The sequence below is a fragment of the Nelumbo lutea genome, chromosome 2 (genome assembly GCF_056320005.1).
Source record: "Nelumbo lutea isolate HS-2025 chromosome 2, American lotus-T2T, whole genome shotgun sequence".
Taxonomy (NCBI): domain Eukaryota; kingdom Viridiplantae; phylum Streptophyta; class Magnoliopsida; order Proteales; family Nelumbonaceae; genus Nelumbo; species Nelumbo lutea.
Genome location: NC_142685.1, coordinates 14,841,012 through 14,853,089, shown reverse-complemented (window position 1 = coordinate 14,853,089; position 12,078 = coordinate 14,841,012). Strand labels below are relative to the sequence as shown.

The window sequence follows — 12,078 nt, the reverse complement described above, 5'->3', positions numbered from 1 at the left end:
AGCAAAGTACGGGAGAAACGAACCCCAATAAGCCAATTTGGCGCCCTCAGTTGAAACTCACTCGCTATCCGTTGGTCTTCAACAACAGACAATGTATGTGATTAGAACGATAAAAAATGGAGTAATAAAATGCCATCGCGAGGGCTTATTGGTAATTCTAAAATATTTTACTCCTAAAGCGTGAAAGGCTGAAACCGGAGTCCGGAGAGAGGGTCTCGATTCCATCATGCTGCAAAGCTTCTGAAAAAAGCAAGCAAAGGTTGAAGTCATTGATTTTAGATATTTGTTGGGTCTAGACTGATTATTCCATCTGTCATCTATGTTCATAAACCAATTTAACGGCTCTGATGAGTTAAGGACTTCAACGGTCAACGCCAACGAAATGTAACGATGCGGTCGGGATAACATCATAACACTACTACTTCTACTTGTCTAGCGCTCTCTCTAGCAGTCTAGCTGGGCCGGAGGGGCTGTCCTTTGAGAGAGTCGAGTGTGTGTAGATTCCTGACACGTGCCCCTTAACTCCTATAAACGGATGCAAACCTATTTATATTCCCCTCTTTATTCTCCTTCTCTCGTCCGCGCCTCCTCTTCTTCATCTGCTTCTTTCGAGTGCCACTTGAGAACCGAACCCTAGTCGCAGACCTGCAATTATCACTCTCTACGCCTCTTTCGTCCCAATCTTTTTTGAATTGCTTATCCGATTCTTTCTTCTGATGATTTCTTATCGTCTTTGTCGCTGAAAAGTCCACTTTCAGGAGAGCCATTTTTTATTATTTATTTAATTAGCAAATATGTCTTCCACGACGAGCCAAGTTTACATCCAGGTCATAGAAGACGTCATCGACAAGGTTCGGAACGATTTTATCAATGGAGGCCCTGGTGAGGGTGTTCTCGATGAGCTTCAAGCGGTAATTCCTAAAATTCTTTGTTTTGTTATGTTATCTAATAAGGGTTTTCCTTGAAGCCATTAGTTTCAGTTTCTTTTCCTCTGAAAATTTAGATATCTTACTTGAATTCCTTGAATTATAGGCTTTTATGGTCCTACTATCTCGAAGGTTTTGATTGTTTTCTTCCGGACTGTATGAATTTATCGGACTTTTTTTTATGTTATAATTCCTTCTTTCCAGTTTATTTTAGATTCTTTTTTGTCATCGAGTTTTTCTAAACTTTTTTGGTTTTTTTATTCCAGCTCTGGGAAATGAAAATGATGCAATTTGGTGCTATATGTGGTCCTATAGAGAGGTCATCTCTACCTAAGGCGGCTACCGGTGGTGCCATAACTCCAGTTCATGATCTTAATATGCCCTACGAAGGGACTGAGGAGTACGAAACTCCTACAGCCGATATGCTTTTTCCACCTGTGAGTTTCTCCTATATATGCCGATTTTGAAGAAATTTCGTGGTTTAACAATTTTGTTGGGTTTTCCAATGCAGACTCCTTTACAGACTCCCATTCAAACTCCTTTACCTGGAACTGTAGATAACACTGTGTATAACCTTCCTGGACCAAATGACTATCCTACTCCACATGATACTGGCGGTGCCACTGACGTCAAAGTTGGAAGACCTAGTCCTTACATGGTAAGCCTCATTATAATGTTTCCTTTTTCAGCTTCTAGGTTCCTACTTAGCTCTTTTTTTTTTCGGCATTACATATTATACATTCCAAAGGGGATTAAGGGGTGGGGACAGAGCAGGGTGCACGGGAGGTCCGCTGACCTTACCATGGAGAGCTTGCAGTTATGTAGGTTTGATCCCACACCTCCATATTGGGAGGGATGTTGATTGCTGAATGACCATCTTAGCTACTGGGTCATCGGCTAGGGTTCTATTTTAGCTCAATGATGGCTTGCAGATGACCCAAGAAAATGGGAACGAAGATGAACTAAAGAGTCGGCTAAATAGAACACATTTCTCGACTTTTCATTTATGGCTTATTATGCATCTAATTATCCTTATTGTAGATTGGTTCTGTTATACGTATGATGGCTTCTGGTTCATTTCATTGTAAAATAAATAACAACTCTTCACTCTTGTTGATGCAGCAACCACCTTCTCCCTGGATGAATCAAAGACCTCTTGGTGTGGATGTTAATGTTGGTAAGTATAATAGTGCCCCTTTGCTCACTACCTTCATCGACTCTATTAATTAATATTGTTTCTATATTGCAGCTTATGTTGAAGGGCGGGATGAAGCGGAAAGAGGAAATTCACACCAGCCAATGACACAGGTATCCCTGTTCTTCTTTGTGGAACATGTTTGCGTTCCTTCTATTGTGAACCTTCCCTAGTTTTCCCTGGTTGATGAACTAGTAGCATATATCTGAAACTGATGAAGTGATACCACTAAACTTAATTACTAGTCCTGACTTTGGGGTCAAATCCAGGACTTCTTTATATCTTCAGGAAAGCGGAAACGTGAGGATTTTGCTCCACATTTTCACACTGGTCCATACATACCACAACAAGATGGAGCTGGAGATGTGAAGATGGAGGGTTCTCAAGCAGAAGTACTGTTTCATCCCATAGATTAAATTAGTTTGCTGCTATGGTTTTAACTGATTGCTAGTATCTTTTCTGACTATCTTATTACTTGCAAATCACAGTACTGGTCTATTATTTACATTAAGCATTGTGGGCTGAGCTTGCCTTTGCTAATAGGAAATACCTATCATTGTTTGATTGACTGGCATGCTTACCCCTGTCTGCGTGAAAGTGATGGTAGTAAAGAGGTGGAAATTTAATAATATAATTTGCAGAAGCTATAAGTTATTGCATTTTATGGTGCACTTCAATGACTTGATAAGAATGATTTTAGAAGGTTGTGGAAATAAGCTGCTAAATGAATGATAAAGAAATCACATTATAATCTTAAGGTTTCTTTTACCCGTAAAATCCTAGGGTGTTTTGAGACCCCTTAGGCCATTGCTTTTTTGGAGAGAACAAAGCACATGGCCTTTTCATTCCCCTATTGTGTTTACTCTTTTCCTGTAATTCTTGAGAAAATTATTGCATGGCTAATTAGGTAAAGTTTAATGTCTCTATTCCCTTGGTGATTATTTTATATATCTATGAAACTCTTGAGTGTTTTTCTCCATTTCCTAGATGACACTGGATATATTAGAAAACTTGTGCACCAATGAAGTTGTATCTTTGTTTTAATACCTCCATGCAATTTGCAAGGGGTGTTAGATGGATATATGTAATACGCATTTAACACTTGAGGAAAATAACCTTATGTAGACCTCTTTCTTTATTGTGTAGTTAGGTTATTCTGTGCTACATTCTTTTTTTTTTTGTTAAACTATTGATACTTAAAAAATTGATTTATTTATTTTAATAATAAACAAGTAAAAAACATTACAAAAATAAAAAGAGAAGGTCATGGAAATTTCTTGAACTTAACATTAAATTTTTACCAAATTGAATGATCATTACTGATTTAATTTTTAGAAAGGTTATGTTGTTTTGTAAGAATGGCCTAATAATAGTTGAACCTCAACACTGATATTGTTATAAGAATGGTCTATTAGGGTATTGCACATTTGTTGGCACCTTATAACATAGATGTTGTGAGGTGTATTTTACTCTATATATTTTGATGTAGGGGGGTATTCTTGTCCTTTTACCTAATTTTATATTCTCTTTAATATAATAGGGTTTTGTGGGCATTTCCATTTACCCAAGACAAATTCCTCTTCATCTCTCTTTCTCTGGTTCTCTTCTTTCTTCTTTTCCTCCATTTCTCTTACTAGATCTTCTCTGATAGGTTTCATGGTATCAGAGTTGTTTGATGAAGTGGTCTAGTGTTTGATCCCCATTGCCTCTATTATAATTAATTAAATTTCAGTACAAGGTATGGGTGGGCCTGTGCTCGTCCACTCTTCAAGCTTGGTGGGCTTTCATGTGAAGGGGTGTGTTAGAGAGAGTAAAAACTATTCAAGGGGTGTGTTGAACAGTTCCCTAACTTGTTAGAGAAAGTGCATACTTGACTTACTCAGGGATACCAAAAAGATGGGATGTAAACTAGCCAAGGATCAAAGTTTTGATACAATACGCCCCGTATCGGGCATATCGTATCGTATCTTTTGGGTTCCGAAACACCTATTTTAGAGGTGTTTTGGGAACCCTTTCTTTTTTAATAAAAAATACATAAAAACCTATATAAAAACCAATTTTTGAAAGTCCATGGTTTTTAGTACCAATACACCTCTGGCGATATACAGAGGTGTATTGATACTTTGAACCTTGAAACTAGCAAGCACTCCTATCGACTTAAATCTTAAACTTTGAAACTATGAGAGGGAGACATTATTAGGTGTTCAGCAATGTCAGAGAACTATTGGGAAGCTTCTATACATTTATATATAACTCAGCCACATTTGCAATTGGTGTCTTGAGCCAGCATATGCTTATGCACTCGCCAAAGTCGTCTCATCTCAAGGCTGCAAAATGAGTTCTTTCCTACTTGAAGAGACATCCTGGTAGGGGCCTTCTCTTCACCAAACAAAGCCATGCTCCGGTGGAGGGTTTTATTGATGCTGATTGGGTAGACTATTGATAATGGGAAGTCCACCACCAGTTGTTGTACCTTTGTAGGGGGCAGCTTGGTTACTTGGAAGAGTAATAAGCAAATTGTGGTAGCAAAGTCAAGTGCAGAAGCAGGGTATATTGCCATGTCTCAAGGAGTAACTAAAATTTTAAGAACCTTCTTACAAAGTTGGGATTTTGGAATTTTGAACTTATGTATTTGTAGTTTTGTACCATGACAACAAGGTTTCCATCAGTATCGCTCATAACCTGGTTCTCCATGAGGACCAAACATATTGAAGTTGGCAAACACTTGTTTTGTTAAAGGGTTGAAAGGGGTGAAATATGTGTACCTTTCGTTGGCTCAAAAGAGCAAGTGGCTGATGCTTTTACAAAGAGTGTGTCTACCATGTGCCATGAAGAGTTATGTAACAAGTTGGGTATGCCGGTATGCATGATATATACAGCCCAACTTGAGGGGGAGTGTTATGAAGTGTATTTTATTCTATGTATTTTGGTGCAGGGGTATTCTTGTTATTTTACCTTTTTATATTCTCTTTTATATAATAGGTTGTTGTGGGCGTTACCACTTACCCAAACAGATTCTTCTCAAATCTCTAACTTTCTCTGGTTCTCTTCTCTTCTCCTCTATTTATCTTACTAGATCTTCTTTGACAGATTACAATGGAGAAACAAAAAACAGTCAGTGATTGTTAGGATGCCTCATCCCTACTATATGGGGCCGGCTACATGAATCCTGTTTTGCCATTACATTCTGTTTAGCGTCATATCCTTTTTTACCACTTCAACCCATGTCCTTTGTTTCTTTACCCACCCCGTCCAAAAGGAGGTTGTTAGGATGAATGCTGAACTAAATATAGAGAAATGGCTAATGTGACATGCTAATTTCTCTAGTTGTAGTAGGGGTGATTATTTCTAGCCCAGCCTTGCTTAACCCACAATTTTCCAGGCTTGGGCCTAGATTTTGTGTCCAGGCCTAGGCTTCCATCAGGCCTGAAAATATGCAGCCAGGCCTGGAGGCATGGATGCCTCTGAGCAATGCTACTGCTACCATAGAGGAGGCATACATCTCCTTGTGCTCAGGAGGCTTATGCCTCTTGCACGAACTACACCTCATGACTTCAAGTAGTGAAAAACTTCATGTCATGCCTCCACATTTTAGAACGTTGCACATAATATATATTATATGTAATATTTCATATTTTATAAAATATAACATATATTTATGCATATATTATATATCTTATAATATAAAACCACCCTAGGTTGAAGGCTTTGGAAATCTGGGTGTTCTGTAGAAGGATTCATACACTTATTTATGTATAAGAAGAATTGTGATAATAAAGCTTTCATTATTGATCAAAAAAAAAAAAACAAAGCTTTCATTAGTATCCTTCTTATTCCTAAACAAGATGACTGAATTGAAGGTATGGAAGTGAAACATTTCATTCAAGAGAATCTTGTCTCAAAGAAGATCTGTTTATTGTGTTTGTGAACACATCAATTTGTCAATGTATTAACTGAAGCATTTAGGAAGCCTCAATTGACCAATGGTCTCTGTAATATGGGTATGTGTGATATCTAGATACGGAAGCGAACAAAGAACACAAACACAGATAAGGGAAATGGGGATACAACTGTCCATTTCCTAAAATCTTGAAGATGACTATGGGTACAGTTATCCCATGTAATATGTTAACATCATGCATTTATATCTAGTTTTTGAAACTAAATGTCATTACTCAAGACTAATGTCTTGCGAAATTTAGTTAAAGTTCAAATGAGTGCAGATTTTTTGTAATATGATTTGTTAAAGCATACCATTTTACATATTTTAAAAATGGTAACACACGTATAGGCATATGGAGATCATAGTGTGTATGTGTGAGTGAGAGTTGTATTGGTACTATTGTATATTCATGTCTTACGAAATAAAAGAAAGGAATATAATATATTAGAGATGCTCCCTATTCTTTGACTTTTTTCCTCTTTTTTTTTTCCTCTACTTTCTCTTCTTTATAATTTTATCAATTTCATCTCCAAATTTCTATTGTGAAAAAAAGATGTGTCAGTTTATGCCCTCACTTCGAGGAGAGGTTTTGTATTTATTATTTGGTTCTTTATTTTGGATATAGGGGACTATAGACCATAAAATGGATAATTTTTCCATTTTTTTACATCCTTAATAGAGGTTTTTCATTACTCATTCAAAAAAAGTATATACAATAAACACAAGTCTTGGTCAACTTGTATCACCACATAAAGTAGGCCCTCCTTGACTAACATGTTTGACCATCTAACCACTCCAAGGACATAAAGCAAAATGGTATTTAGCCTACATCTCTTAAAAAACAATACCTGGCAAGCACTGGGCAAGCTAGCTGCATCACGAAGTCAGTTTTACTGTTGAGATGCCAAGAGTAATGGTGATGTATCAATAGTGATAAAAAAGCCATTACCCGATATTAGTCCCAACTATCTGGGGTTTTGGGAGGGGTAGACTGGATATGGACCTATCCTTTGTTTTTTTTTTGTCAGCACAAAGTGGCCAGTTTTAGACTCAAACCTGGCTTCTCAGCCTTGTCAGACTTAGATGTTACCATTACACCAAACAATGGCACCTTGACATATCGATGGTCACTAAGATACAAAAGTTGTATATATGCTAGAAAAGAGACAATAAAAATACCAACTGCATCTCTAAAGGGGATTAATAGGACTTAACTAATTGAACTAAAACAAGAAGTTGAGGTGGGGATCCATGTTCTGAAGGGCAATTACCTAATGCCTGTCCCAATACTCCCAACTATGGAGGAATAGACTGGATATAGACCTAACTTTTGACAAATTTTGCACATATGGCCGCTCTCATACTTAAAGCCATGTTCTCATGCTTGTCAGCCCAAGATTACATCAATGCACCAAACAATTGTCCCTAGGTGGGGATCTATGTTCTCTTGTCAGTAAATGTAGAGAAGTTGGGATAATGGTGGCAAAGCATTGAACAGGTTTCAACACTCTTGCCCAAAGAGAAGGCATGCTAGTATGTTCCATCATTGAATCAGATGAAAAAACATCCAGCAATTTATCCTTTGTCTAATCAAAGAAAAACAGCAAAAGAAAGAGAGAATCAGTGTTAAGAGGAAGAGAGAAGAAGAGGGAGAAGGAGAGGAGTAAATCTTACTATTCTCTCCAGCCCCTAATTACTTTTATTAACATAATTTGAAATTAATGAGTTAATTTACAAGATTACCCTCTATAGGGCATCTACTTATAAACTCAAGGAGAAAAAGGCTAACAGGCCCACAAGATTAGAGGCCTATTAACTCAAAAACTAATAACCAAAAGAACATAAAGGAACTATGGCCCATCCGGCCCAATATTTCTACCTTCATGTATGGCCATATGGGAGATGGACATCACCTTAAAATGAATTCCAAACTTGGTCAAGTTTGATCTACTTTTAACCTTCAGATAACATGTATTAACATGATTGTTTGCTCCATTTTGTTTTTAATTTTGTGCTTCATTATTACAACTATGGTTCCTTGGTGGAACTCCATTAGATTTAGGCTATATTATGTTGATGTTTGGTATCATAAGCATAAATTCATAAAATAGTTCTGCTATGCAACTTGTTTTATCATTTAATGTGCAGTGGATATTCTTGAAATCTACTCTGCTTGCATGTTGAAAGTTGTTGTGTCTGCCTATTGCTGAAATTTTTTGTTTGATAAAACTTCTACATAATCTTATGGGTACATCATTGGGTTTCAGGCAGGTCAGGTGAGAAATTCACCAAATAGATTTGGCAAAGTGATGGCAAATGGTTTGCTATTAAGTCAAATTATGACAGCTTCAAAGATTCCACAATATGATGGGCCAACTCCAGATGGATATGAGTACATTGTAACCACACCAGGGGTAAGCTATGCTTTTCCACCTCTCTATGCTTGTATCTGCATATGGATGTATGTATTCATGCTTTTTTACCTGCAGAACTACAAACCAGTGTATTCTCAAGCAACAAATGTTACATGTATGCATCATGGTGACCTTACCTGTTGTTCCAGCCACAACTCTAAAATGTCCCTTTTTGTGGACAGTTTTTAAATAAAAGGTTGTAATATTGCATAGTCAATTTATTTGGGGATAGTGTCAATACAAGGTGGATAGCTGGTGAAGTATGTACATTAAGTTCTTGCTGACCTGGGATTGAATCCAGCCTTCACCCTCACCTTTCTCTAGAGTTGTCAATTAGGGGCAGGTTAATCAGGTAAAGTACTCTGCCCCTATTAGGACAGGTTTGGTGTGAATTGTATCAGGTTTTGGTTAGATTTGGGTTGTGAAATGTTAACCAGTCACTTGTTCAGATTGAGGTGTAGATATCAAATTGTCTTATCTTTCATTGCCTATTATTTTTATTCATGTTTTCATAATTTTATCTTGCCCTGTGTTATCCCCTAGGCCCTGATAACACCATAGCATGCTCCTTTCATGGGACATGTTTTTGGAAACTCTTTTAGGGTACATATATATGCATGTATATATGTAACATATGTGAGGGAGGTTGGAGACGGTTGGACCTATCTCATTCCTGTTTATACAACCAGACCCAATAGGAACCGTTACCCAACCCAAGCCCACCCATTTAAGCTTGACCCAGTGGTTGTCAACCCATATCTGATATGCTGAATGAAGCTGCCACATCCACCTCTACTTATAAGTGGGTTGTTGAACAGGTTGGGTCAGGAATTGCATAGGTAACCTAGAATTTGTGGTTAGGTTCCAAAGCACTTCCACAGAATCTCACATCATGGATGTGAACCAAACTAATATGATCCATGCTTATCAGTTCAAGTTTTGAAGTCTTTGAGGGTTCAAGGCAGTATGCATGCTGGTTGAACCCTAACAAATGAGAAAAATAATAAAAAGAAACTAGTATTTTAACTTAAACTGAATAGTTTAGTTTGATAGTGTCTATTTTATTATTATAATCTTAAGAATAAAAAAGTATCCAAGGGCACCATGTAAAAAACATCTTGGCAATTAAGCGAGGCGACCCTCCACGAGCGCCTTGTTGCGTAGGCGTCACCTTGGCGGCTATGATCTGAAATGGAATAAAAAGGAAAACATGTGCTGTAGTAGTTGAGAGAAAGTGAGAGGGTCAGGAGGGTGGGGGAGATGAGTTCACAAATCTGGGTAGTGCTGCTCACAGTTGGGTTGTCTCTCTTGGCTAGTGCCATCATTCTCAAAGAGATGTCTGAGATGAGAATGAATAGTTGAATAAGTTATTAGGGTTTGTAGAATGTGAGATTTTTTTGGTAATATACACAAACAAATTGGATCAGATTGGCCTATATCTGAATTCAATCTGATAACATAATGGATCATATTTCTTAATCCAATTCATTTAGATTAAGTGGAAATCCAAATCTGGCAATAGTTGGATAGGATTTGAATTCAAATCAGATCAGGTCCAACTCATTTGCAGCCATAAGATAATTAGAGAGGAGAAAAGATAATTAGTAGGTAAAGGTCTGTCAATTAATCAGGTCATACTGGGTCGGACCCAATAAGCCTGATTAATTTAGCATCAGTTCTAGGTCTATTACTTACAAACCCTATAAGGTCTGGTTGTTTTCTAATTGGTTTGGGACTAGGTCTAGCTGACCCTGACTGACCTGACCCATTAACCACGCTAATTAGGACTGGTGGTTGTTTGAATGACCAGGTAAAGAAATAACCTGATGTTTAGACAGTTAAAGTTGATAAGCATGGTTTTGTTATACAACTTTTGGATCGTTGTCCTTTGATCATGCATATAATGCCATTGGTTGGATGAGATATTCAGCTTCAACTTTGGATTTTAGCCCCACCTTTTATGTAGTTGAGCATTTGATTTTTGGGTCATTAGCCACTTGTTTTGTGAGTTCATTCCCTTTCTTACCTTGCTGAAATATCTTTTTGACTTGAAGTTATACCCTTATCAAGGAGTCGCAAGTGAAGACTACAATACAGTGAACACACCATCTCTCCATGGTAAACACTTTTTTTTTTTTTTGGATATATCTCCCTCTGGAATTCATATCATATTGACGTATTAGCTATGAGACTACTAGTTTTTTGGGAAGCAAGTAATCGAAGGTTATCTTTGTTGCACATGTTTAGATATACAAGTAGGTACGCCGGCTGTTGGTGCACAAAATGAAGGTGGGGATGGTGATGATGATGATGATGAGCCACCCTTAAATGAAAATGATGATGATGATGATTTGGATGATGTGGATCAAGGAGAGGAACCAAACATGCAGCAGTTGGTTCTGGCTCAATTTGAAAAGGTAAACTTTTCAGTTTATATTATTACTAGCAAGTAAACCCATGCAATGCATAGGGTTGATTAGAAATTTGGTTAGGTTTAAGTTGGCAAATTTGGGTTTTTGACATCAGTTAGGTTTGAGGCTCGGTTCCATGTTTATATTAAGAGAGTCAAAAGGGGTCAAGAGAGGTTTAAGAGGAAACAAGGGATTTAATGGGGGAGGGAGATGTTACAAACATTGGGGGGGTAGTTTTAAGAATGATTTTATTAGAGAGAATAATGTTGAATCTTATTAGAGAAAATTAAGACCTAAGAGTTTTTATTGTGATTTCTTGTATTTTAATTTAATAATTCAATCCAAAAGTAGATAACCATGTATGTGAGAAATGAGAGGAGGTTCGTGTGAGATCTATGGTGACAGGACCCCTCACCTCCCATCTTTCCCCTTTCTAATATAGATATAGAAGTAAAAATTACTGGAAGTGATGACTGCGGTTTAATGGATCATATAACAACAACATATCTGGGTTGGTAGGTGACACGGACAAAAAGCAAGTGGAAATGCACACTCAAGGATGGCGTTATGCACATAAAGGATAAGGATATCCTCTTCAACAAGGTGCACTTTCTGGATGTATTCTATATCCTGTTTACTGTTCTCTTGCTTGTGGGTACTTTTATCTGGTGCTAAATTTTTGCAGGCAACTGGAGAATTTGACTTCTGAGTTATTTTGGCACGAAGAGGAATCCACCAAGCAGTTGCGATTTTGGAGGTTTGCATTCTTGTCGTCAGTTGACTGAAGAGAGATGTCCGAAGGGAAAATTGATGCCTACAGGAGTTGAAGGTTGGCTGGATGTTTGTACACAAGGAAAAGCCTTTTTCAATAGTTTAAGGAACGACTATGCTTCGGTTTATTATTCCTGTCGTTAAATGCGTATTGCCATATGCGTTGTATATTTGGAGTTTTTTCTTTTTCCTAGTAAAATTATAACGAACTCCCCACGCGCACACATTCTGTTTCTGAATTGTTTTGGTTGCGATATGATGCCGCATGTCTTGTTTATCATCTACTGAACTTTATTGTGCTGTTGTAGCTGTGTGTTTTCTTGAAAATTGAAAGTAGGGATGCAAGATAAGATGACGACGCCTAAAAACTAAAAAGAACCAGATGAAAACAATTTGGACTGCTACGGTTCTATCCTCT

At 37.5% G+C, this 12,078-nt stretch overlaps 1 protein-coding gene across 2 annotated transcripts; it reads left to right on the top strand.

The window, feature by feature from the left end:
- Positions 1 to 458: 458 nt before the first annotated feature.
- LOC148868750 (transcription initiation factor IIA large subunit-like) lies at positions 459 to 11,944 on the top strand. Of its 2 annotated transcripts, none has more exons than XM_088969624.1 (11): positions 459 to 911; positions 1,193 to 1,363; positions 1,438 to 1,584; positions 2,049 to 2,103; positions 2,176 to 2,234; positions 2,391 to 2,513; positions 8,332 to 8,478; positions 10,533 to 10,596; positions 10,726 to 10,895; positions 11,409 to 11,492; positions 11,575 to 11,944. In XM_088969624.1, exons 1-11 carry the CDS (start codon positions 795 to 797, stop codon positions 11,596 to 11,598), a joined length of 1,161 nt encoding a protein of 386 aa, XP_088825750.1. In that variant the 5' UTR covers positions 459 to 794; the 3' UTR covers positions 11,599 to 11,944. The 2 variants fall into 2 exon arrangements, with proteins under 2 accessions (XP_088825750.1, XP_088825751.1); XM_088969625.1 differs by having other exon boundaries at positions 575 to 911; positions 1,033 to 1,363.
- Positions 11,945 to 12,078: the final 134 nt, after the last annotated feature.

What these genes read in the sequence shown, in the direction of transcription:
- LOC148868750 (XM_088969624.1), top strand. Translation starts at nt 795, where the DNA reads ATGTCTTCCACGACGAGCCAAGTTTACATCCAGGTCATAGAAGACGTC. An exon ending in CACACCAGCCAATGACACAG is followed by an intron (nt 2,235 to 2,390) that starts GTATCCCTGTTC and finishes GGTCAAATCCAG; the next exon opens with GACTTCTTTATATCTTCAGG. An exon ending in TGGAGGGTTCTCAAGCAGAA is followed by an intron (nt 2,514 to 8,331) that starts GTACTGTTTCAT and finishes ATTGGGTTTCAG; the next exon opens with GCAGGTCAGGTGAGAAATTC.